Source organism: Delphinus delphis, chromosome 17, assembly GCF_949987515.2.
Source record: "Delphinus delphis chromosome 17, mDelDel1.2, whole genome shotgun sequence".
Lineage (NCBI taxonomy): Eukaryota > Metazoa > Chordata > Mammalia > Artiodactyla > Delphinidae > Delphinus > Delphinus delphis.
The window spans coordinates 47,328,770-47,354,741 of record NC_082699.1 but is presented as its reverse complement, the minus strand read 5'-3'; the positions used below and the strand labels follow the sequence as shown (position 1 = coordinate 47,354,741).

Below are 25,972 nucleotides of genomic sequence, written 5' to 3'. Positions count from 1 at the left end.
AGTCAGAAAGAGAAAGACAAATACTGTATGCTAATACATATATATGGAATCTAAGAAAAAAAAAAAGGTCATGAAGAACGTAGGGGCAAGATGGGAATAAAGACACAGACCTACTAGAAAATGGACTTGAGGATATGGGGAGGGGGAAGGGTAAGCTGTGACAAAGCGAGAGAGAGGCATGGACATATATACACTACCAAATGTAAAATAGATAGCTAGTGGGAAGCAGCCACATCGCACAGGGAGATCAGCTCGGTGCCTTGTGACCACCTAGAGGGGTGGGATAGGGAGGGTGGGAGGGAGGGAGACGCAAGAGGGAAGAGATTTGGGAACATATGTATATGTATAACTGATTCACTTTGTTATAAAGCAGAAACTAACACATCATTGTAAAGCAATTATAATCCAAAAAAGATGTTAAAAAAAAAGTTATATAAATGTGGGCTGATATCTTTAATGTCTCAAAAAACCAAATATAAATAAAGCACAGAAAATAAATACTAATGAAAAAAGTTGACATAATTCTTCTATGTGTTTATGAAATCCTAGGAAGAATCACTGCAATAATTATCTAAAGTAATATTAAAAGGTAACAAAAGAGATGTTTGGTCTTAAATGTAAATTCAAACGTAGAGTGTCTAAAGTAACAAATCAAAGCGAAAGTATATCTGCAATTTCTAACAGCAAAAAATAAGTTAGTTTGTAAATACTGTATTCTTTAATGCAATAAAAAAGAAGATCAGGAATAAAATGTTGGATAGTCTTATTGACCAGGTCACATTTAAAAATAATTTCTCAGGATAGCAAAAATGTGCAACGATTAAGCTCTACACATACAACTATAACATTCATTGTTATACTAGAGCCAGTACTTTTATTTGTAGAGTTCACGAATGAAAACATAACAAACACTTATACATCAGTATTGGTAGGAATACCAAATATTATTTCACAACTGCCACTACGCGTTTCTTCTTCTCTGACACCCTCTGCACAGATCCAGGCTTGCTATGTTTGATACGATTCAGTTCCCTAGAAATAAAACAAAATACACAAAATATAAGCAAGTTTACTAGAAATCATCTTAACCAAAGAAAACTTCCTCAGAAAAATCACAAGGCATTTTCTTTCACTGGAAAACCATCTATTTAAAAAAAAAGTTTTCACAGTGAGATTAGGTAAAAAGCAGCTAGAAATCAAGTTTTGTTAACTTATTTATTAGCTTCTTCTCTTACTATCGGCGCCCTTTACTAACTTTAAAAACCTGCTGCAGTTGTTAAAATATTTAAAAGTGACTCAACCCCAACATCTACCCAAAGACAACAAAATAATCATTTGAATAGTCTAATTAAAAGAAAAAAAGAACTCTGTCTTAGAATTTCTATAATACTTCACATGAATTCAAAGACTGCATGGAGAAGAATATTCCACAGGGGAAATGGTGGTGATGGTGGAATGCTACGCTTTAGAGCCAAAATGTTAGATTCCAAATGCTATGATGAAGCATATTAGACAAATTTTTATCTAGCAAATGTTCTTCGCAGTCTTTTTTTTTTTTTTTTTTTTTTAATTAGTTTATTTTTTGGCTGCACTGGGTCTCTAGTTGCGGCGAGCAGGGGCTACTCTTCGTTTTGCGGTGCACGGGTTTCTCATGGCAGTGGCTTCTCTTGTTGCGGAGCACGGGCTCTAGGCGCGCGGGCTTCAGCAGTTGTGCCTCGCGGGCTCTAGAGCACAGCCTCAGTAGTTGTGGCGCACGGACTTAGTTGCTCCGTGGCATGTGGGATCTTCCCGGACCAGGGCTCGAACCCGTGTCCCCTGCTTTGGCAGGCAGATTCTTAACCACTGCGCCACGAGGGAAGTCCCTCTTCGCAGTCTTTAAGCTGGAAAATACCTCTTAGTTCCAGCTACATTGGAAATTATTTTTTACAAACATTCTCCATTTATAATAGTTTTTTAGCATGAGCAGAAGCATTTTCTTATTTTGATATAAGTCACTGACATTGTCTGCCCTTTAAACATATGCTCAAAGAGAGTTAATGAAAATTCTCACCATGTGAGATGACTATTGCCCCCCCTTTTATCAGGAAAAGGAAAAAGGCCCAGAGAAGTATTCAAAAACACCTTTGACAACCCAATCAAAAAATGGTGGAAGATCTAACTAGGCATTTCTCCAAAGAGGACATACAGATAGTTAAAAAGCACAGGAAAAGATGCTCAACATCACTAATTATTAGAGAAATGGAAATCAAAACTACAATGAGATACCTCCTCACACAGTCAGAATGGCCATCATCAAAAAATCTACAAACAATGCATGCTGGAGAGGGTGTGGAGAAAAGGAAACCCTCCTACACTGTTGGTGGGAATGCAAACTGGTATATCCACTATGGAGAACAATATGGAGGTTCCTTGAAAAAACTGAAACTAGAGCTACCATATGAACCAGCAATCCCACTCCTGGACATATACCCTGAGAAAACCATAATTCAAAAAGATATATGCACCCCAATGTTCACTGCAGCACTATTTACAATAGCCAGGACATGGAAACAACCTAAATGTCCATCGACAGAGGAATGGATAAAGATGTGGTACATATATACAACGGAATATTGCTCAGCCATAAAAGAACAAAATAATGGCATATGCAGCAACATGGATGGACCTAGAGATTCTCATACTGAGTGAAGTAAGTCAGAGGAAGACAAATATCATGATATTGCTTGTATGTGGAATCTAAAAAAAGGCTACAAATGAACTTCTACAAATCAGAAATAGTGTTACAGATGTTAAAAATAAACTTATGGTTACCAGGGGGGTATGGGGGGTAGGGATAAACTGGAAGATTGGGATTGACACATACACACTACTATATAAAACAAATAACTAATAAGGACGAACTGTATAGCACAGGGAACTCTACTCAATACTCTGTAATGGCCTACATGGAAAAAGAAGCTAAAAAAGAGTGGAGATAGAGATATAGAGATATGTGTGTGTGTGTGTGTGTGTGTGTGTGTGTGTGTGTAACAGATTCACTTTGCTGTACACCTGAAACTAACACAACATTGTAAATCAATTATACCCCAATTAAAAACAAAAAAACACCTCTGATGCACAACAGCACATGAACTATTCCCTTGAAAGGCACGTTTTTTTTGTTTGTTTTTGGTGAGATGCAAGGCGGGGAGTTAGAAAAGGGTACTGAGAGAGAGTCAAATGCTCCAAAACATACTTTCGTCGACGAGCTTCTTTCATGATGCGCTGCTCCTGAATCTGACTGTAGATAGATTTTGGTAGATGTCGGTGACGAGAAATACGTTTTATGTGAGGATGATGTTGAAATTTCTCCTTTAATCTCTGGTTATAATCTGTGGCTGCTTTTTCTCGTGACGTAAGCTGAAAAAATGCATTTTGATATTTTAATGAATGGTGTGCTTGTTTTGCTTCAGTACAACAAAGTTAGGAGCAATGTTTCCCCAAAAAACTAAATTTTCATGACGTGCGACCAATTGCTAATGTAACTATACCCTTTACAAGGTTATGTTAGTGATACCAGGTTTGCGAGCACTGAACCTCCTTTTAGGCAGCATGCCTACAATGTAGATGGATGCCACCAAGTGAAAAAGAGCAGTGCCAAGGGAGCTGGGCTCTGTGGACCACTCTAGGCATAGTAAAAGCACTTAAATGAATCACTCAAAAAAACTTTTTTCTGTAAAAGTAACTTCTGAAACAGAAAAGAAAGCATCTGATGCCGTAATAACTAGCCTTCGTCTAACAACTGTTAAGGATGATCTGATTTAGAGGAACATTTAATGATGAACTGAAACCTAGGCATAGTGTAGTACTTAGTAATCATTAAACCTAAAATAAAACTATCTTTAATTACTACTTATCATATCTTGATTTTCCTTCCAGAGCTAAGTAGAAAATAACCCACACTTAACCTTTCCTTCTTAAACTTAATATTTGTTTCAGTTATAAATACCCTGTATGAAAACATGAGACATTTAGAAAAACATTAAGAACAAACAAAAATCAACCATTACTTACAACCCAGAGGTAGCCTAGCCAATGGTAATATTTGTTATATTTTCACTGAGTCTTTTTAAAAAGTCTGAAGCTGTGTATTTTTTTAAAGTGTTTCACTGTCTCTTTGATATTAAAATACCTCACAGAGACTTGCAGCCTTTGACTTGCCTGATTACTATTCCTTTAACAGAAGAAATGGGCGTTCTAAGTTCTAAGCCTCTAGTCCCTACATCTTCTCTCCCCACCTCAAGGAGAATACAAAAAAACAAGAAGGCTCAAATATGATCAAACATTTTAATTAACAAAAGCCTCTGGGGGAATTCCCTGGCGGTCCAGTGGTTAGGACTCAGCGCTTTCACTACCAAGGGCCCAGCTTCAATCCCTGGTTGGGGAACTAAGACCCCAGAAGCCATGCGGCGTGGCCAACAACAAAACAAACAAACAAACAAAAAACAAAGGCCTCTGAAGGTGCCTTTGACATGAAAAAAGTAAACCTCAATACAACCCTGTTTTTTATCACAACTAACACATTTCAAATAAATTCTCTTTATAATATAATGATATTCAATAAATCTAGAAACTAGCTTTATGACAATGAAAGAAAATGGGGTCTTACCACACCCAACTTTTCAGAAGCATTAGCTTTCCATAGACGAATGTTCATTTCATCAGATCCACACATAATGTACTTGCTGTCAGAAGTCCATTTTACACAGATAACATGTTGCATTCTCTTTGTGTGATAGACTTCCCTATAGAAGAGGAATTAAGTTAAAACTCTTAGGATTTTGGTACAGATTTTCTTTAACCACTGCCTATCAAGTATCAGGATAACATTTTTGAGTCCTAAAAGTGTATAAAAGAGAAATTAAAATTCATTTAAATGTATTTTTATGGGACCAATCTAACAAGATTCTATTCTAAGTGTTGGGGAATTAAAAATTCCTGCCCTCAGAGATGTTATAATCCAGTAAGAAAAATAAGTATAAACAAACTAAGCAAAACTAGATGCCCAGAAAAGATCACAAAATAACTGAGGGCATATAACACAAATAAAATATATTGACGCTGGAGTAATTTTGTAACAATAAGGTCAACCACCACACTTTTTTGGGGTTTCTTTTCATTGAAAAATAAATGCAATGGCACTCTAAGAGCACATCCTGATATGTTGATCCTAATGTCTGATTTCTGTTTTGGTCAAATTGTTTAAAAAGCTCAATTGGGCTTCCCTGGTGGCGCAGTGGTTGAGAGTCCGCCTGCCTATGCAGGCGACACAGGTTCGTGCCCCGGTCTGGGAGGATCCCACATGCCGCAGAGTGGCTGGGCCCGTGAGCCATGGCCGCTGAGCCTGCGCGTCCGGAGCCTGTGCTCCGCAACGGGAGAGGCCACAGCAGTGAGAGGCCCACGTACCGCAAAAAAAAAATAAATAAATAAAATAAATAAAAAGCTCAATTAATTGAAGCGAGAGCTGATGATTTACATTATGTGAAAAGAAATGGAGGGCTATAGAAGTGATGAGATAAGGATCATTTAATAAATGGAGATGTCAAATATCATACCTATTTGGAAGGCTGTGAAACATACTAAGTGAATTCACAGAAGATACTATATCAGGAAGTGTTAAGCAGAGCATTAAAAAGCAAGTAAAAGACAAGGTCAGAAAAAATAAAAGGATGAGAGTTCTAGAGAAGTAAAGTTTCCATATCTGGATTAAGTGATTCAAAATGCAGACTACTTGAGAGAAAGGAAACTCGCTCAGCAAATTCTGCACAGTAAAAGAAAACCCGTATGTGATGATGAAATCAAATAGATTTCATATATATAAAAACATCTCTGAAGTACACTCACAAAACTAGTCTATTACACTGCTTCTAACAGATACATTTTGAGCTCTTGAATGACCATGTAGCTAGACCATAAGAAATTTATTTCTAAAAGAGAGTATGGTTAGAAAGAACATCCTATTAAAAGGAAAAGTAGATGAGACACTGACTGCTTTTTCTTCTCTCAATGCTCTGCTTTTACAAGACTCAATTCTTATAACCTCTACCTATTTAAGATGTCTTTTTTCCCAAAGCAACGTATTGAATTTAAATATTAGGAAATTCGATTAGGCTTTGGTAACCATTAAAAATAACCTAGTCATGTATTACATTAGTTCATGTATTAGACCAGACAAATCCAATGGTTAGTCACTTAACCAACTTAGAATCCTCCTTAATGGTAAACTACATAGAGTTCTTAACTTCTAGATATGTTTATGCTTGTACTTAAAATAAATACATAAAGTTCATTATAAGTTATACTATTTGGGGATAAATACATTTAAAAACTTAAATTCTTTATACACGTAGTCAAGATAAATGAATTGTTCTGTGTGAATGCAACTGAATTTACTTGTTTGCTAAGTAAATACTGAATGAAATCCCAACAGAAGCTTACCTTCAAATATTCATTTAACTGTACTTTTTGAAAACCTACTCAAAATTTACTTTTAAAATACAATTTAACTACTTTAAGATCTTTCAAAGGAAAACATTTTAAAAATACATATCGGGCTTCCCTGGTGGCGCAGTGGTTGAGAGTCCGCCTGCCGATGCAGGGGACATGGGTTTGTGCCCTGGTCCGGGAAGATCCCACATGCCACGGAGCGGCTGGGCCCGTGAGCCATGGCCGCTGAGCCTGCACATCCAGAGCCTGTGCTCCGCAATGGGAGAGGCCACAACAGTGAGAGGCCCGCGTAACCACAAAAAAAACGTATCATTCAAAGTATTGCCTGTGTTATTTGATGTTTGTAATGATAGGAAACTAGAGCAGACCACAGAAACAAACCAGAAGCAGCTTTCAAGCAGACAAAGGTCAGAAGGAATACCATTTATAACTAAACCCAACAGGAAGTAACACATATTAAATTGTGATTACAAAGTCTCCAAATGACATCAGGAGGCAATTCCCTGGAAACGGTGTATAAGAACTCCTCACTTCATACAGTTTTGGAATAATCTGAGCTTTTAACTAGACTTGCATTTAACTGCCCACACTGGCTGCAGAACAATTCAGCTGGAGCTCAGCTGCAGGGCTCTTGGGATCATAGGTGCCTAAACATTCCCATTTCTCATCCTCTTCCTTTGTTCTTTATGACTGTTTATACATCATGTTAGAAAAGTATTGTCCTACTTACTACCTTTGGATGTCCTGGTGCCAAAAAATGATGGAGGGCCACACTCTCTTGATTCTTAGCATTTTCCAGAGAGGTGAGAAGAATGGAAACTCTCAGCCTTGCCTTGGGCCTGACTGAACAATTCCCAACAAACCATTCATGACAGTTTGGAGAATATCAAGTTAGTTGTAACAGCCATATAGGAACCAACCCCAGGAGATGAGGGAATGAAGATCAAAGTCACCAGAATACCCACTCACTCAGTATGCTTTTGATTCCAATTCAAGCACTTTTTAAATCATACACATGACGATGCTGACAATTATTTGCTAGCAATTCATGATTATACAAAAAGGTTTAGGAATTAATATGGTTTCCTCAAATTAGAGGGGAGAAAGATGCAACTATCACAAGTAAAAATACCAAAGAGTTAGACAAGCAGATTGGCTATGACCAAAAAAAGAGCTGTGTGACTCTAAAGAAGAGGCTCTGTGTGAGAGGCCCGCGTACCGCAAAAAAAAAATAAAAATAAAAAATAAATAAGTAAGAAATAACAAATGTAAGGTATTATTGTTATTAACTGCTCTTAAACTGTATTAGAGAAAAACTTATCTAAGTTCTTCATTATCAAATTAAAAAAAATTTTAAGTTTACTATATTTTAGGGCAGTGAAAATACTATGATAGTATCATGATGGACATGTCATTATACATTTATTCAAACCCATAAAATATATAATACCAAGAGTGAACCCTAGGTAAACTATGGATTTGGGATGATTATGATGTAGGCTCATCTTACATTCTGGTGAGGTAACAAAAGTACCACCCCACAAGGAATGTTGATAATGGGATAGGCTCTGCATGTGTAGGGGCTGGGAATATATGAAAAATCTCTCTACCTTCCTCTCAATTTTGTTGTAAACCTAAAACTCCTCGAAAAACATAAAGTCTTTATTTTAAAAAATTACTATAAAACACTTAAAAATAATTCTAAAATAAAAGGTTTTGTTCTAAGGCAAACACTAAGATTTCATATAAAGAAATTATATAAAGATAATATCCTGTTCAATGAAGAAACTGCCCAGTAGGCTGATGTTTTACCCATAGGTGATGCAGTGGAAGTTGGTACCCCAAGTCACAACACCTGGGTGTGAGCTCCATCATATACACACAACCAAATAACCTTTCAAAAAAGATAAATGATCAAGACAAGGAAAAAAATCAAACAAAAACAAATGTTTATCGGTAGTAACATACCTGCTTCTACTTTTGTCCACAGGAAAGATTCGAATAGACTTATCAAAACTAGCAGACACAAAGTCTTTCCCAGTAGGAGAGTAATCCACATCAAGCACCGCAGACACGTGATCCATATGTATCATTACAGGAGTGTCCAGTGCACGCATATCAAAAGTATATAAGCTGTAAAAGAATTTTAAATTATTTGATACAAATTTCTATTAAAAAAAGCGTATGTAGTACTAAGAGACACTAGTGAAAATAAGACTGCTGGCTCAATAATGCACATCTAAATAAATAGCTCAATTCTTTACACAGCAGGTAAGGGATAGGGGAAAATATCAACAGTTTTTATTATTCCTTAAGATTACACTTACACACTTTCAACCTTATAAACATAAATCTCATTGTAGAAAATGTGCAAACTTCAAAAGAGTATGAAGAGTACAAAACTTACCTTTAATTCCATCACCCAGAGAAAGTCAGTTAGCACAGTGTAATTATTTCTAATCTTTTCACTATACTATTTAACTATGTACCTTTTAATAAAATTAAGGTAATACTGTATAAAGCTCTATATCCTGATATTTCATGTAGCATATTATGAACATTTATCCATTAAATAATCTGAGAATATTTTAATATTTTCATATGTAAATATGAGTTAAAATAATTTGTTTAAATAAATCTATTTATTAATAAAGTTTCCAACATTTTACTATAATTAATTCTTAAATGAAATTTTAATTTTTCATATTTAATTTTTAATTGAATGGGGCAGATTCAATTAGATCTGAATAGATTCCTACAAGTAGAAAAGACATGAGCATTTTTAAGTCTTTTGAGTTGACAAATCATTTCCAATGAAGTTGCAATAGTTTATACTCCATCAGTGATATATCAGAGCGAGCACAGCTTTTCAAAGGGTCTATTAAAATTAGAAAACTATACTTCGCACACAATTGGCAAAAACAATGACTTCATGATTTTCGAGGTTTAAAAATTCTTAATCAACAGCTAAAAAAACAGCTTCAAATGAGCCAACATGGATGACGGAGAGTAGTAATATAGCATTACTGTGACCAAGTTCCCAACATCAAAATACTTCCAGATGTGAAGATTAAGTTTGAGGAGAAACAAGATATCCACATAATTTCAAAGTATCTCCCCAAAGACATGTATTAATTACAAAAGGAAAAAATAGTAACTTTATAGTGGAGAAAACTGGCAGACAGTACGTTAACTAAGTGATCAAGGTTAACATCACCAGTAATATAATAAGATACACTGACATTATGTACCCCTGATTTGATGCACCAAGAAGGGCATATCAATTTTGTGGTATTCTTGCTAAAGATGCATAATCTCAATGAAATAATGAGAAAACACCAGTTAAGCCCAAATTAAGGGCAGTCTACAATATAATTGACAAGAAAGTCCTTCTCAAAAGTACTAAGGCCGTGAAAGAAAGGGAAGACTGAGAAAGTCACAGAGTGAGCAGGCTAAGGAGACATGGCAATCAAATGCGATGTGGGATCCTGCACTGGATCCTAGAACAGTAAAAGAACATTAGTGGAAAGACTGGTGATGGGATAAAGTCTGTACTTACAGTAGTGTACCAATCTTAATTTCTTGGTTTTGCTAATTGAACTGTGGGGATGTAAGACATTAACATTTGGGGAAATTGGCTGACTGGTACTTTTTGTGTAACTTTTCAGTAAGCCTAAAATTATTTCAAAACAAAAATTAAAACAAAAAAGACCTAACACTTCAAAAAGAATACTTTTAAATACGATTATTATGAAAAGTCACTGATGCTAATGATACAAATTTCCAAATATCATGAAATTCTCATCAAGAGACAAGTCATTGTTCTCTTTCATAATCTTCAAACATACCACAGGATTGTCAGCCAAGGTCATACTGATCTTTGAGGTTAAGTTTCTGAGTTGACAACTGCTTTACAGTCCCTATCTAAAGCAGTGTTTCTCAACCAGGTTTGTTTTAGAAAATTTTGTTTTTTAGTAAATTCTATTTTAATTTCTACATGAGAAAAAGGCTAAAAAGGGCTTCAATTAATGTGGTTTGGTATTGCTAGTTAATGAGAGTCCAACTGCGCTTCTTTTTAGTATAGGAAAGTCATAAGAGATGTTTTCAGTTGGTACCACTAAAACATCATGTAGTAAGTCCTATTTCTGAGCTAACTTATGCTTTCATAAATAAGAGTAGTGGAAAGAACAAAGAACTTAAATACAGACGATCTAAAGTTCAATCTAATGACAAACTTCCACCTTCCCCAAAAAACATGTATTAAAAATCCATCATATGCATAGCACTACAATAAATGCTTGGATAAAAAAAGATGAATAAGACACTCTTTCCTCATCAGGAGATTAAATTCCCTACATCAATAGCCTCATCTGTAAAAAGGGAATAACATACATGTCCTATCCACCTTACAGGGATACTGCAAAGATAAAATAAGTTAGCTGATGACAAATGCTTCAACAAGTTTTAAAGCAGCATATAAGAAATCATAAAATTCCATCTAGGTCAAGAACATAAGGCTTCTACGTCACCTTTACATGAAGTCACAGAATAATATATCTGCAGATATTAAGGTAAAGGTTGAAACTTTATTTTTCCTTTTGTCTTACTGAAGTAATAGTGGTAGCTGATAACATGACCACATGAGTATCAACTACCTGAAGAGCTACACACTTTGTAGGCAGATATTTTTAGTTTCTTAAAACATGTATGATTCAGCCATTATTTATATGGTCTATGTCAGGGATCAGCTAATTTTTTCTGTGAAGGGCCAAATAATAAACATTTTTGGCTTTGTGGGTCATATGGTCTCTGTTGCAACTACTCAACTCAGGCATTATAGCACAAAAGCAGCCATATTCCATACAGAAATAAATGTGGCTATACTCCAATAAAACTTTACAGAAACAGGCAGCAGACAGGATTTGGTCCACAGATCACAGTTTATCATCCTTGGTCTGTATCATTTTGAAAACTGAGAATACTTTTTAAGAAGCACTTCTCTAATTTGGGAAATATTTTTTTTTTAGCAAAACAAACAGCAATTTTCTAGAGTATATGAAGGAATACTACCTAGGAAAACATGTTTCATTAGTAAGGCATACAACTGAGTTATTTCTGATAGAAATTAAGTAAGTTTTAAAGAGGGAAACTTACTTGTAATCTTCGTTTGCTGCAGTAAAAATGAATGCTTCCATAGGGTTCCAGCAAATTGTATTTGTTCTCATATCTAAGATGACCTAAGAAAAGAAGCATACACTAACCCATTACTATGAAATTAAGTCCCTCTAAAATGGATAAATTCCCACTTCATTTCCCTTCCTTCTTTTCTCATTGATTTAAGCAAGTACTTTAGTAAATACCTATTATGTGCACAGTACTTGGCTCAATGCAATAGGAAAAGAAAACCAATAATTGTTTACTGAACACACAGGCAGAGTGCTAAATACTGAAAAATATAAAAATGCTTAATAAATGGTCCCTTGACCTCAAAAAGCTTATAGTTTAGTCAGGAAAATGAGATACACATTAAGAAGAGTTAAAATATAAACAGTGAAGCAGCAAATAATCAAGTATCAAATCAGGGGCAAAATTAATGGTGAGCTTAGGGTTAAAGTGGAGAAGAAAGGTTTCAAAAGATAAGCATGATTTGAGCTGATCTGTGAAGGTCCAGAAATATTATCGTGTTTCTCAAAAGGAACATTCTGGGCAGGATAATCTTTTGTTGTATGTGACTGTCCACTGGAGGATATTTAGCCTCTCGGGAGCCGGCCCATTAAATGCGAGTAACAGTCTCTTAAATGTCGCTCCCACACTTCCAAAAATATACTTGGTGGGGTGGTACAACCCCTGAATGAGAACAGCTACATTAAGGAGAGAAAAGATAGAAGAAACATTGATAGTCTAGTAGGTAGAACAGAGAAATAACAGAAAATAGCATGTCTGCATCCATCAACGTGACATACATGTAACAAACCCTTACTGACTAAAGCAAATAAATAAATGGAATACAATTTGGGACCAGATTTTGGAGCCGCTTGAGAGCTACAGTTCTTTTCTTCAACCTCAAAGTAATGAAGCACTATTATTAACAACTGAGAATGGAGGAGTGAAGGAGGTAGAAATTACTATTATTAAACTAGTACTTCTTGTTAGCATTCTGCTAAATGCTTAAGTATCTTGTTTTATTCTTACCATTGGGCTGCAAGGTAGCTACTAATACCACCATTTCACAGGAGAAACACAGGTTAAGTTACCTGCTTAAAGTCTAACACCAAAGTTCATGCAGGATCTTCCCTCCATATCACATGAATGAGTGAAATGATTGGAGTGGTAGTATACTTTGGAAAGATTATCCTATTTATATAGTTCAAACTTTAAGGAATATACTCTACTCCTAATATTTCTGAATTTATTACCTGTTAGGAAACAACAAAAATATTAAAAACATTTCTGTTACGTGTGGACATCGGACTTGTGGCACATGAACAAGGTCTAGCTCTTCTTGCTCTCTCTCAATTCTAGCACCTGAAATCAACTTTATACCTTTTTACTTATAATGGCACTCCCCTCTTTACCAACAATATTTCTCTCCCTCTCTAGAATCAACTTAAGGTTGTATTAACTTTGATATCTAAGTCCTGGAATGACTGCTTTAGAACTGTTGGGAAATCTGACACCTTGAACAGGACAGAGCTTGTCTAAATAAAACGTCAACCCCCTTGGCATGTAACTAAACAAATAAAGGTAGTTATGTGAATTAGTTATAAAACTTTCTGGAATAAAATACCATATGTGTCATATGATAATCACAGGGCCTGATGTAACAGGATGCAATACTTTTTTAAGAACTTCCAATTTGGGCTTCCCTGGTGGCGCAGTGGTTGAGAGTCTACCTGCCGATGCAGGGGACGCGGGTTCGTGCCCAGGTCCGGGAAGATCCCACATGCCGCAGAGCGGCTGGGCCCGTGAGCCATGGCCGCTGAGCCTGCACGTCCGGAGCCTGTGCTCCACAACGGGAGAGGCCACAACAGTGAGAGGCCTGCGTACCGCAAAAAAAAAAAAAAAAAAAAAAAAGAACTTCCAATTCAGTAAATACAAACTAGATGCCTAAAATCTGCTGGCATTATGAAAGACACAAAGACTAGGATACAGTACCTCATGGAAACTTAAGGGTCTCTAACAAGCAACAGGAAATTGAGAGAATGCCATTATGATCATTTTGGGTTCTAAGGACACCTCTATTAAAGAGTTTTTTAATTCTGAAAAAACATTTGCTCCATATTTTCAGTCACTCCACTTACAGGGGGATGCATTAAGAACTGTATAAAGCAGAAGACAAACTGAAACTCACCTTTTTCAGAGGAGTAGCTTGCCTCATATCATATAGTACTATATTCCTGTCAGAAGCACAACTTCCCAAGAGAAATGTCTAAAAATAAGTATAACAATCATCAGTTAAAAGCTAGGCTTGGCAGCAAACCATGTCCATTCAGTGAACAAATGATTTAATTACCCTCAATGTTTATGTTTAAGATACGAAGTTATAACATTAAAGTCCATTTTCAGAGGGTACAATGAATCACTCATAATCTCAGCAACCTAAGCCAAGTATTTTCATTGTTAAATCCCCACTTTAGATGCCTGTGATGATACTGTACAGATAATTCTGCATTCTATTTTAAAACAACATATTTTACTTATCCATGCTTCAACTTAGACCTGTTTCCTGTTCTTCAGTATTATAAATAACACTTCAAAAAACATTTGCATACATTTAGCTCTTCTTTTTCTAAGGGTAAGATTTTAGTAGTGGCGTTACTCAATCAAAAAGTATGAACAATTTTATCGCTTTTGATATTTAGGAGTAATTGTTTTCCAAAGAGTTGTACCAATATACATTACAATGTGGAAATATATTAATTTTACTGCAACTGGGCAGCAATAGGTAGTGCCATTTAAAAATAATATCTGTATGGCAATATTTCCTATATACTGTCATCCTTTGGCATCTGTGGGGGACTGGTTTCAGGACCACCCACGGATACCAAAATCCACAGATGCACGAGTCCCTTGCCCTCTGTAACCACAGACACAGAACCCGCGGATGTGGAGGGCCTACTATATAAATTACTGCTTTATTAGCAGTTAAACATTTCCTCATGTTTATTAACTCTCTGTATAAACTAGGTGTGTCCCTTGTCCAACTGTTCCAAGATGTTTAAAATATTTATTTGTAAGTCAGTTATAAATGTGCTAAGTGCTTACATAATCCTTGGCATAAGTGAAAATAAGCCATCTACCTACCAATGGAGTCCCAAATCCCACCCTTTGTAGTACCATTCCTCCTCACCCATGGTTCCTGACACAACTCTTGGCTTCTGCCTCTATTATTCCTACTGCAGGCATTAACAGGAACTAGAAGAGTCATTTACTAAGCAGCTGTATGGCCTGCTAGCTCCTACTACATGGGTGTATATAGTTCAAATAAAACTCATAAAGCCAATGCTACCATCACGATCTCTTCTCAGTTCTTTCCAAAACCCTCCTTCTTAAACCACTTCTTCTCTGAGCCTTTCCCCTAGTTAGTGACTCCTCTCAACCTTTCTTAGTTTCTCATTATGTCACTCCAAAGTCTGACCAGGTTCTGTTTCTAAAAGTAAAGACTTTAATTTGAACAAAGCAAAAAATTCTACCTAGACGGAAAGCTGACTTTCATACTGTAAAATGTAGCACTGCTCAGCATAAACTTTTGGCTTTATGAGAATTCTAGGCTTCAATATTTTAACAGAAAATTAATTATTAATGATTAGGAGACAAATACACTCCATTTGTTCATAGCAACACGCCCTTTCCATTAAGTTTAATACAGGGTAAGAGACATGCACACCATTTGCTTTTACCACTAAGTCAGTTCGTAGGTTAATAAAACACGCATTCACACACAGCTGAACAAATAGAGTTTTTATACAGGCAAATTTGAAAAACATGGTTGCTAGGTCATCACTAATAATTAATTATGATTTTAGAATTGGCCATCAGCTCTTCTGACACAGGTGTTCACCAAAACAGAGAAACAAAAGATCTCATTTACCCTTTAGAGAACTAGGAATCAGTATCTGTCTGTTCCTCCTGTTTATTTTTTTTTTTAAATAGCAGTAACACCACCATCTTAAATTTGGGGAGCACCTTTTAAAAATATTCACATATATTATCACATTTTACGCTTACAACAAACCTATGACGCACAATGGAAGATATAATTAATCTCATTTTAAAAATAAACAAATACAGAGAAAAACTGTGACTTGCATAAGGTCAATGCAAAGGCATGCTGGCAGGAAATACAGTTCCAAACTAGGTCCACCACAAGTAAGACATAAAATGTTCCCACAAGTTGCTTGTGTTTGTAACCTGCTTCTGCCTAGTGTCACCTTGGGCTGGCTCTGCAAAGCTGGCTTGCCCCTTCATGCCATATCTCACTTCTACAACCAAGGGGAACACAGGGAAGGTAGACAGAGGATGGAGTGAGGAAGATATAGTAGGGACAGATACCCTGCACCAGCGAGCAGCAAACATTTTCTGTAAAGGGCCAGAAAGGAAGTATTTTAGGCTTTGTGGGCCATATGGTTTCTGCAGTGCTTTCTTTACTTTGTAGTGCAAATGCCGTTACAAACAATAAATGAGCAAAAGGGCATTAGCACGGCTGTGTTTCAGTAAAACTTTTTTTTTTTTTTTTAACAAAAACAGGCAGTGGGCTCATAGACCATAGCTTGGCAACCCCTGCTCTAGACCTGCAGCCTCTCCCAGAAGTGTATATGCAGGTGTGTGCTGGAGGCAGGAGGGCATCCTCTGACTGACTTCTCAGCAGCACCTCAAAGCCAAGTTCACATCACACCACAGCACCTCAGTCTTAATACGCTGCTACTCTGACTTAACCTTTTTCCCTCCTTTTATCAGTTAGGGTCTCTAAGAGTGTAAAACTTGAAGATCAGGATTTTCTCTGATACCATCTAACAAGATAATCTCCTGATAATTTCTAAAATCAGCTTACACATGCAGTGATTTCCTTTTCTTTCTGCAGGAAAAGCCATCTTTACTGAGTCTTCTGGAAAATGAGTTCATCAATCGTTACGTATTCAGGAAAAGCTCAGGGAAAAGTCTGGAGTCCAGGGGATAGCTTTGCCTTCAGGGAAACCTCCTTTCCCAAATTCGGACCTGAATAAACAATAAGTAGGAACTTCCCTGGTGGCGCAGTAGTTAAGAATCTGCCTGCCAATGCAGGGGACAAGGGTTCGAGCCCTGGTCCGGGAAGATCCCACATGCCACGGAGCAACTAAGCCCGTGTGCCACAGCTACTGAGCCTGCGTTCTAGAACCCGCGAGCCACAACTACTGAGCCCACGTGCCACAACTACTGAAGCCCATGCGTCTAGAGCCCGTGCTCCACAAGAGAAGCCAACACAATGAGAAGCCCACACACCGCAACGAAGAGTAGCCCCCGCTCGCCGCAACTAGAGAAAGCCCACATGCAGCGACAAAGACCCAATGCAGCCAAAAATAAAATAACTAAATTTATAAAAAAAAAAGTAGGCTAATCTCTAACTCTTCCCTTAGACCTGGAAGAAATTAGGAATCACGGTTCAGACTTCTGAGCAAAGAAAAATGTAACTAATTATCATGTAGTACAAAAATAACCATGCATATTATTTTGAAGCACTGGTGCCCCTGCCATGTACAAATAATTAAAGAAAACAATGCTCAACACTCCTTCTTCTGATCTCCAAGAGAGTTAAGAAAAATTAACATTTTCCTAAAGGTAGAAAGATGTTAATCTGTGGAACATCGAGTGTTGAAGGCACAAATAAAACTGGAGTTTCACAGGACAGTGTGTACGTGGATTTTACCCCCACGAGCACATGCACACACCCACCTCTTAACAGTGAACACTAGTATCTGGGACTATAACTGTAGGCAAACATGTCAAGACCTGACCAAAGGTATAAGAACTCAGATATAATCTGGAAAATGGACCAAATGCTAGAACACCATTAAAATTCAGAAAATTCTTGTATCATACATTCAAAAGTTTCCTAAACAGAGCTGAAATTACTAGATAATAAGAAAACAATAAGCAGAACATATTTCAAAAAGGAACATTACCTCAATTGGGTTAAATTTAACACTGCTTATACTGTCAAATCCCCAAGTCATTGAACATATAGGACTGGTTCTTTGTTCATCCCAAATGTCTACTTGCTGTCCACATGTGGCAAAAACAGCTTCTTTCCAGTGATGATCAATTCCTGTATATACTGTCTTTTAAAGCAAAGATGTTGTTATAGATGAGTCTTTTCATTAGTACTTCAAATCTACAGAATATTTTAAATATATTTCTCTACACTCTCATTTGTTTAAGAAAATCCCAGTTCACAAAGAAGTTTCTTTGAAGCCCTCACTGAAAGGAGAAAACTCTACCATAAGAAATGATGTTTCTTATCACACATTCTGGGAACAAAGAAAAATGTTAACATGGGATGTATTTAATTAAGTTTGAATACATATCAGTGAAGTAATTTTTAAATCATCATTGGGTATTGAAGGATCTTGGAACCAACTAATGAAACACAAAGGTAATTTCTAAAAAACTTAATTCCACATTTAACATATGAAGTACTGATTCCCAGGACAGAAACACAGATACAGACAACTGCATTAAAATTTATGGGGAGAAATAAAATTGGCGAGCGTGGATGCTAAGACTGTTGAAAGCAATAAAATCTCATAAATTTGGTATTATTTACTTAAAAATATGCGACTCATCTATTCAGGACCAGCTTAAAGTCTACCTTCGTACCGTATGGCAAAAAATGTTTGCAAAGCAAATTAAAGGGAACTATTTAGCCAATACTTTAAGCTTTTAAGAACTCTTATCAGCATCCACAGATTTAGAATTATTTTCTATTCATGAAGGCAAGTCCTACAAACTTTTCCATAATAAGAATTAACCCCCAATACCACAGAGAAGGGGTAACACTAAATGTTTCAAAAATCTTTGTAACTCCTAGAGAAAAGACATTTTACAAGAATGAAACCAATTTTGTTTTACGAATTACTAATTTTTTACCATCTGCAAATTATTTCCATTTCATACTAATATCCCACCTCCACGTCCCTTCAAGAACACTTAGATTGACCATTAGAACACAGGAAGGCCCTGATCATGGGCTGGACCCCTCATCTAAAGAAAGAACATTTAGAACTTCTTGAAACCTGAAAAGCAGAACCTAAGTATATACTAAATATAATACTGAAATGACAAAGAGATTTTAAAGATGCGATATTTAAAGATTAATTCTAATTTCAGAATTTCACTTAGTATCAAAACGTAAGCATTAAAAAACATGGGTAGGCCAAATTATCTGAATTATTAAGCTATAACTAAACTATATCATCTGATTTGCAGAATGTTAAGAAATGTAAGTAAGATTTATACAAAAACCACACTATTGCATTTATTCATTTCCTAAAGAATTCTTTCAAGTAAGAAATTCTGAGCTTTGTGAAAGATCCATGATGATATAAATCAGAAGTTGAAGCACTTTTTTCTGACCTTTACAGATTTCCTCCCATGTTCTTGCTATAGGAAATATTTCACTGCATCTTCTAGCTAAAAACAGAAACTGAACCCTACTGCAATGAACACCGAAGAACTGTTCAAATTCTTGAACTGCAAAGGACATTCATTGCATTAAATGTTGCTTAGAACAGGTCAATTATTGCAGCCTAAAGTGTCTGATTTCTTATTTATATCTTTTTTGAAATTAAAATTATGAAATAATTGTAGGTAAAAGAGAAGAATTCTAATAGCCCAAGTATGGGTCAATTTATTTTTGTACCTTTCCTAATATTGTATGCAATGGTTCCTCCTCTTCTCCATAGCTTGGTCCATCCATTTTCCACTGCTTCACAGTTTTGTCATCACCAACCTAGAAATATTTATGATGATGATGATAATGAACAAGTTATAAACTGTACACTTGCCAACACATACATCAAATTATAAACCTCTCAGTTCAAAAAATAACACATACCATATTCTTTCCAGTACTGTATTTATTGATGCATTTATGTCCCACCTTGTTATAGTAAAGATTTGTGACAAACACATGAAGTACATAAAATTTAAAACAGCATGAGCAGAGCAAAAGAAGAGTAGGGTAGAAACAAAGTTAGGTCATAAACATGGCAAAAACTGCATTATTGTAATAAAGATGACTTTTCAAATTAGGGAGAAAAATGAATTACAATAAAATGGTATTGTGAGATCAGATCGGTCATTTAAGAAGTATGAACCAATCTGACATCTTATATAAAAATAAAATTCCAGGTAATTTAAAAGGTAAAAAATGCAACAAAACCCATAAAAAATACTAGAGAGAAGGCATTTTTAAATCTTGGCATGGGTAAAGTCCTTCTCTTCATGACACAAAACTCCAGAAACTATTAAGTCAGAGGTTGTCAAACTGTGAAGTGTAGACTTCTGAAGGACCCTGAGAATTTTTCAGGGGTCCAGGAGGTTGAGACTATTTTCGTGTTAGTAAAGGCATTGCTTGTCTTTTCACTAAGCTGACAGTTGCACAGATGGTGAAAGAAATGGTGAGTAGAACTGTTGCCGCCTTAGCCCAAATGAAAGCAAGGCAACAATCTATGGTAAATTAGACTTTGGTATGTGGCAGATATGTTCAAGATAGTAGGTAAACATCGATTTTACTAATTTTTTTTGGAAATGTTTCCTCAGGCAAGGGAAACAAATGGGACTCCATCAAACTTAAAAAACTTTTGTACAGCAAAGAAAACTATCAACAAGATGAAAAGGCAAACGATATTTGCAAACGATATATCCATTAACGGGTTAATATCCAAAGTATACAAAGAACTCATACAACTGAGTATCAAAAAAACAACTCAAATAAAAAATGGCAGAGGGTCTGTATAGACTTTTTTTTAAAGAAGACAAACAGATGGCAAATTAGACACAGGAAAAGATGCTCAACATTACTAACCATCAGGCAAATGCAAATCAAAACCACAATCAGATATCACCTTACACCTGTGAGAATGGTTATTATCAAAGCCAACAAATAACAAGTGTTGGTGAGGATGCAGAGAAAAGGAAACCTTTGTGCACTGTTGGTGGGGATGGAAATTGGTGTAGCCACTATGGAAAACAGCATGGAGATTCCTCAAAAAATTAAAAATAGAACTACCGTATGACCCAGCAATTCAACTCCTAGGTATTTATTGGAAGATAACAAAAACACTAATCAGAAAAGATACAAGCACCCCTATGCTCAATGCAGCATTATTAACAATACAAGACAGGGAAGCAACCTAAGTGCCCATCAACAGATGAATGGATAAAGAAAATGTATTATATATATATACAATGGAATATAATTCAGCCATAAAAAAAGGATGAAATCTTGTGATTTGCAAGAACATCGATGGACCTAGAGGGTATAATGCTAAGTGAAATAAGTCAGACAGAGAAAGATAAACACTGTATGATTTCACTTATATGTGAAATCTAAAAAACAAATGAACAAACATAACAAAATGGAAACAGAATTATCAATATAGAGCACAAAAAGGTGGTTGCCGGAGGGGGTGGGGGAATGAGAGAAATAGGTGAGAGAGATTAAGAGGTATGAACTTCCAGTTGCAAAATAAGTGTACAGTGTATATAGTCAATAACTATGGGTATCTATATATATGGTGACATCATAACTAGACTTACTGTGGTGATCATTTTGAAATGCATAGAAATATTGAATCACTATATTGTACACCAAGAACTAACAGTGCTGTAGGTCAATTATACTTCAAAAACAGAAAAACAAACTTATAGAAAAAGAGATGAGATTTGTGGTTACCATAGGTGGAAGGGGGAAACTGGATGAAGGCAGTGAAAGGTACAAACTTATTTATAAGATAAATATTAGAGATGTAATGTACAACATGATAAATATAATTAACATGGCTGTATGTTATATATGAAAGTTGTTGAGACTAAATCCTAAGAGTTCTCATCACAAGAAAAAAAATCCTTTTTCTATTTCTTTAATTTTGTATTTATATGAGATGATGGATGTTCACTCAACTTACTGTGATAATCATTTCATGATGCATGTAAGTCAAATCATTATTGCTGTACACCTTAAACTTACACAGTACTATATGTCAATTATACCTCCATAAAACCGTTTCTAATCCCCAAAATAAAAATGTTCCTAAACCTAACAATTACTTTCAACTGTTTTCACTCCCCAGGACTATTATTGCTTATGCAGACTATTAAAACAGCCTCCAAACTGATCACTTACTGCTGTCAAAATCTCAAAGCTCAGCATAGATTCTGTCACTCCCCTATTAAAAAGCTTTCAATGAACTTGAACACGTATTTGTATATGATAGCATTATTCACAAAAGCCAAAAGTTGGAAATAACCCAAACGTCCATTGATGGATGAATGGATAAACAAAATGTGCTATATACATATAATGGAATATTATTCAGCCTTAAAAAGGAAAGAAATTCTGATACATGCTACAACATGGATGAGCCTTAAGGACATTATACTAAGTGAAATAAATGAGACACACAGAGACACAAAGTCCAACAGTGATTACCGGTAGCTCGGGGGTGGGAGGTAGGCGTGGGAGATGTGGAGTTAGTATTTAATGGGTACAGAGTTTCAGTCTGCGAAGGTGATAGTGGTGATGGTGTACAATGATGTGAATGTACTTAATGCCACTGAAATGTACACTTAAAAATGGTTAGAATGGTAAATTTTATGTTATGTGTATTTTATCATACACAAAAATCCTTCAATGATGTATTAATAACAGACAAAGGAGTACAAATTACTCATCTTGTTTTGTTTTCTTTTTTTAAAGTGGCTTTTTTTTTTTTTTTTTTGGCTGCCTTGGGTCCTCGTTGCTGCGCACAGGCTTTCTCTAGTTGCGGCGAGCGGGGGCCACTCTTAGTGCATGGGCTTCTCATTGCGGTGGCTTCTCCTGTTGTGGAGCACGGGCTCCAGAGCGCAGGCTCAGTAGCTGTGGCGCACGGGTTTAGTTGCTCCGCAGCATGTGGGATCTTCCCAGACCAGGGATCAAACCTGTGTCCCCTACATTGGCAGACGGATTCTTAACCAGTGTGCCACCAGGGAAGTCCCTACTCATCTTGTTTTAATCCCACTTCTGAGTGTCCTATAGAATATTAGTTCAGTAATATGTTAAGTAATTATGTATAAAAAGTATGGAAAAGGCTGGATTACATAAAGAAAACCAGGACTTTTCCAAGTTTTAGTAAGTTATTTTGCATTGTGAAACTCTGAAAGGGCCTTGGACCATGAAAATGAACTCAGAAAATATTCAATTACATCAGTTTATACATGTTGAAAAGAGTTAATGATTTAACTGCATTATACTTACAGTAAAAAAGGAAGTCCCACAAAAGCGAGTACATATTCCTCGTACAAAACCTTCATGTGCTTGTATCACACGAATACATTTTCGTTTAGTTAAGTTCCAAATTCTAACCTACAATAAAGCATACTAGGAAATTTCAGTGACATATAAATTAAAAACGTTCAGGCACAGGAGTACATTCCAAGAAAAATAAATTCAACACTGAAAAGGCTGTAAATCACTCTACCAGACAGCTAAAGACAAAATCCTCTAGATTAAAATAATGCAATGTCTATGGATAAGAATATCAACAAGCAGAAAACTGAACCTGTTAAATACTCTGTTGATTCTAGTTTAAAGTGTTTCAAAGCTTTCTTTCTTTGCCAGAGTGGGGAAATTAAGTGTTGAACTGTTAATAACATTCTCTGTGGAAAAAAACTCACAGTTAAATATCTGTACTGTAAACATGCCTTATTACTTACTGTCAAATAGCCTTAAGTTATACATTTTAAATATCTTAGGTTTAGATAAGAAACTACTGAAATTACCAATTCAAATAGAATTTACTATTGAGAATTAAAAGAAAACAGAACATAGAAAAATAAAATCAAAACAGTTAAAACCCACAGTAACGCACAACTAAAGGAAGAACGTTTGTAATATAACTATTTTTAGTTTAAAATATCAACGTTTAGAGTGACACTTGCCTCTCCATCACATGCCCCAGAAAGGACAGTAGCCAGACTCTTCGGATGTTTAGCCAAGCAACTGACTCCGTCTCGGTGACCATCCAGGGAAGCAAGGAACGGTTTCGCAAAAACCCGTTCCAGTTTGGTGGCATTTAAAGCTCTTACATATTCTCGTGGGACCTCAAAAGGATGTAAGGTAGGATCATAGTTTCTTGGAACTGAAATAAGAATGATTCCTCTTAATAAAATAATTCACATTAAATATTTCCTGTGGTCTTCCTCAGCTAATCATTCTATTTGTTACTCAAAAAATGTTTATCAGGGACACTGTGCCTAGCACTGTGGAGAATACAAAAGTTGAAGACCCTTTGTCCAAAACCTTTCCAAAATTACCAGAAAATCATGGAATTGTCTTCTTTATTTTATGTTTCACAGAGCTCCAATACTTCAATCTTTCCATTTTGTTATCTATTAACACTTCCATCCAGAAACTATAAAGAAATAGGAAGATGTTAAAAGAAATAAGATCCCTAATAACAAGATCAGGTAACTAATAACTTCCTAACCTCAAGATTCTGTGACCAGCCAGTCATTCACTCATTCCTTCATTCAGACATTAATAATGCAACTCCTAGGTACCAGGTGATGTCTAAATACAGGATATAGAACCAAATACGATTATACCACTCTCTGCAAGCTCAGTCTGATGGGAAAGACTGATAGTCACAATAATAACGAGGCAATGTAATAAAAACTCTGATATTAGTATAAAAATATGTGACAGAAACATAGAAGGAGAGTGCTTAAGTGTGTACAGGATGGGGGGAAATGTGCAGGGGATAAGTTTGGAAAGACTATTGTTCAGAGAAAACTTCCCAGAGCTAGGAGAGAAACTGGGTAAGGGCTTGTGACACAAGATGCCCCAAAGAGAATGACTGAAATGCACTCAGACTGGCAAGAGTAAATGTAAGCTAGTTGTGGGAAAAGTAATCACTGGTGAAACTGAAGAGGAAGATGGGACCAAGTTCAAGGAATAGGGATGATGTCAAGTCCAAATGACACAACCTAATTTGCATTTTAGAAGCATTACTGTTTTGTTACTTAACCTGTAAACATTTTGAGAGCAGAGACCATATATTTAGTTAGCATTGCTCATTTTATATATATATATATATATATATTCTCCACGACTCAATGATAGTGAAATATTGTTCCAGCCTCACCTTCTACGGCTTAACCCCTTACTCAAACTCCGAAGACATGGCCTTTTTTTATGCCTTAAGTTTATTCCTGCCTTAAGGCATTGCACCTGTTATTCTCTTCGCTTAGAATAGTCTGTTCATACATGGATGGTCCCTTGTCACTTAGGTATCACGAGTTATAATTCATAAGCAGTCAGCATGTTAATGGGGGAACAAGACACCCAGTAACAGAAAAATAAAGCTCATTAATTTCATTTTAGCCATTCCCACATCAAACTTCTCCACAAGTTTTTAAGAGAGAACTGATGGCTTTACGTTTCACCTTTATCTCTTCCCACATCCAGAAGGACGTAATTTTAAGGAGTAAATTAGCCAAAAGTTAGAGCAACGGGAAAAGTTTAAAGGTCTGCTCAATTGTTAAATCCTTCAATCCACGAGTTTGGCTCACTCAAGTTCCTCTTTTCTTCAACAGGAACCTGAGAACAATCAAGGAGCAGCAGCTGGAAAGGGGGAGGTGGAATCATTTCCCCATATAACTAACTTTCCCTCTTACCACTAGAGAAAGTTATTAGAAAAAGTACTTGAAAACAAGGGTTCTGCTACCCAGTACCAGAACGGCTTTATGCCCTGGCGAAAAGGAACAGGAAAAGAACGAGAGTGGAACACCAGGCTCCCCTCCAGCTTTATTCGGTGGAAACCGAGGCCAGATCCAAGCCTGGTGGACTCCCGACTAACTTGTCTCACCTCTCTGTAAGTCCAGTTTGGTTTCGCGGACATAGCTGTCCGGGTTCCGGCTCAACATCTTCACCTTCATCTTGCTCCTAGTTCTTCCCGACTCCACGAGCCTTCCCCTTCAAGTTGCTGTTGCCGCCGCCTCCTCCTCCTCCACGAACACACACCACTTCCGCTTCTTCTAGACTACTTCCTGTCACGTGACTTCCACGGAGCGGAAATCGGGTTTCGCTGGGCCCTGCGGTGCTCCGTAGTTTTGCGGACAAAGGTTGGCTGGGGGCGGTGCTTCAGTGGTGTTCTCCCATCCACGCCCTTCGGCCTAAGCCAGCCGCCGAGGTGGGCGAGGCGGGGCGGGAACTTGGCGGAGGCGCCCCGCCCCCTTCTCGCTCTCCTCC

General features: G+C 36.5%; 1 protein-coding gene across 1 annotated transcript; it reads right to left on the bottom strand.

Moving 5' to 3' along the window:
- Nucleotides 1–448: 448 nt before the first annotated feature.
- DCAF13 (DDB1 and CUL4 associated factor 13) lies at nt 449–25,747 on the bottom strand. The gene is made up of 11 exons (XM_059995026.1): nt 25,590–25,747; nt 23,662–23,861; nt 22,979–23,086; nt 19,382–19,471; nt 17,646–17,801; nt 13,838–13,915; nt 11,641–11,723; nt 8,455–8,619; nt 4,649–4,784; nt 3,236–3,399; nt 449–1,032 (listed from the first exon to the last, which is right to left on the bottom strand). Exons 1-11 carry the CDS (start codon nt 25,657–25,659, stop codon nt 945–947), a joined length of 1,338 nt encoding a protein of 445 aa, XP_059851009.1. The 5' UTR covers nt 25,660–25,747; the 3' UTR covers nt 449–944.
- Nucleotides 25,748–25,972: the final 225 nt, after the last annotated feature.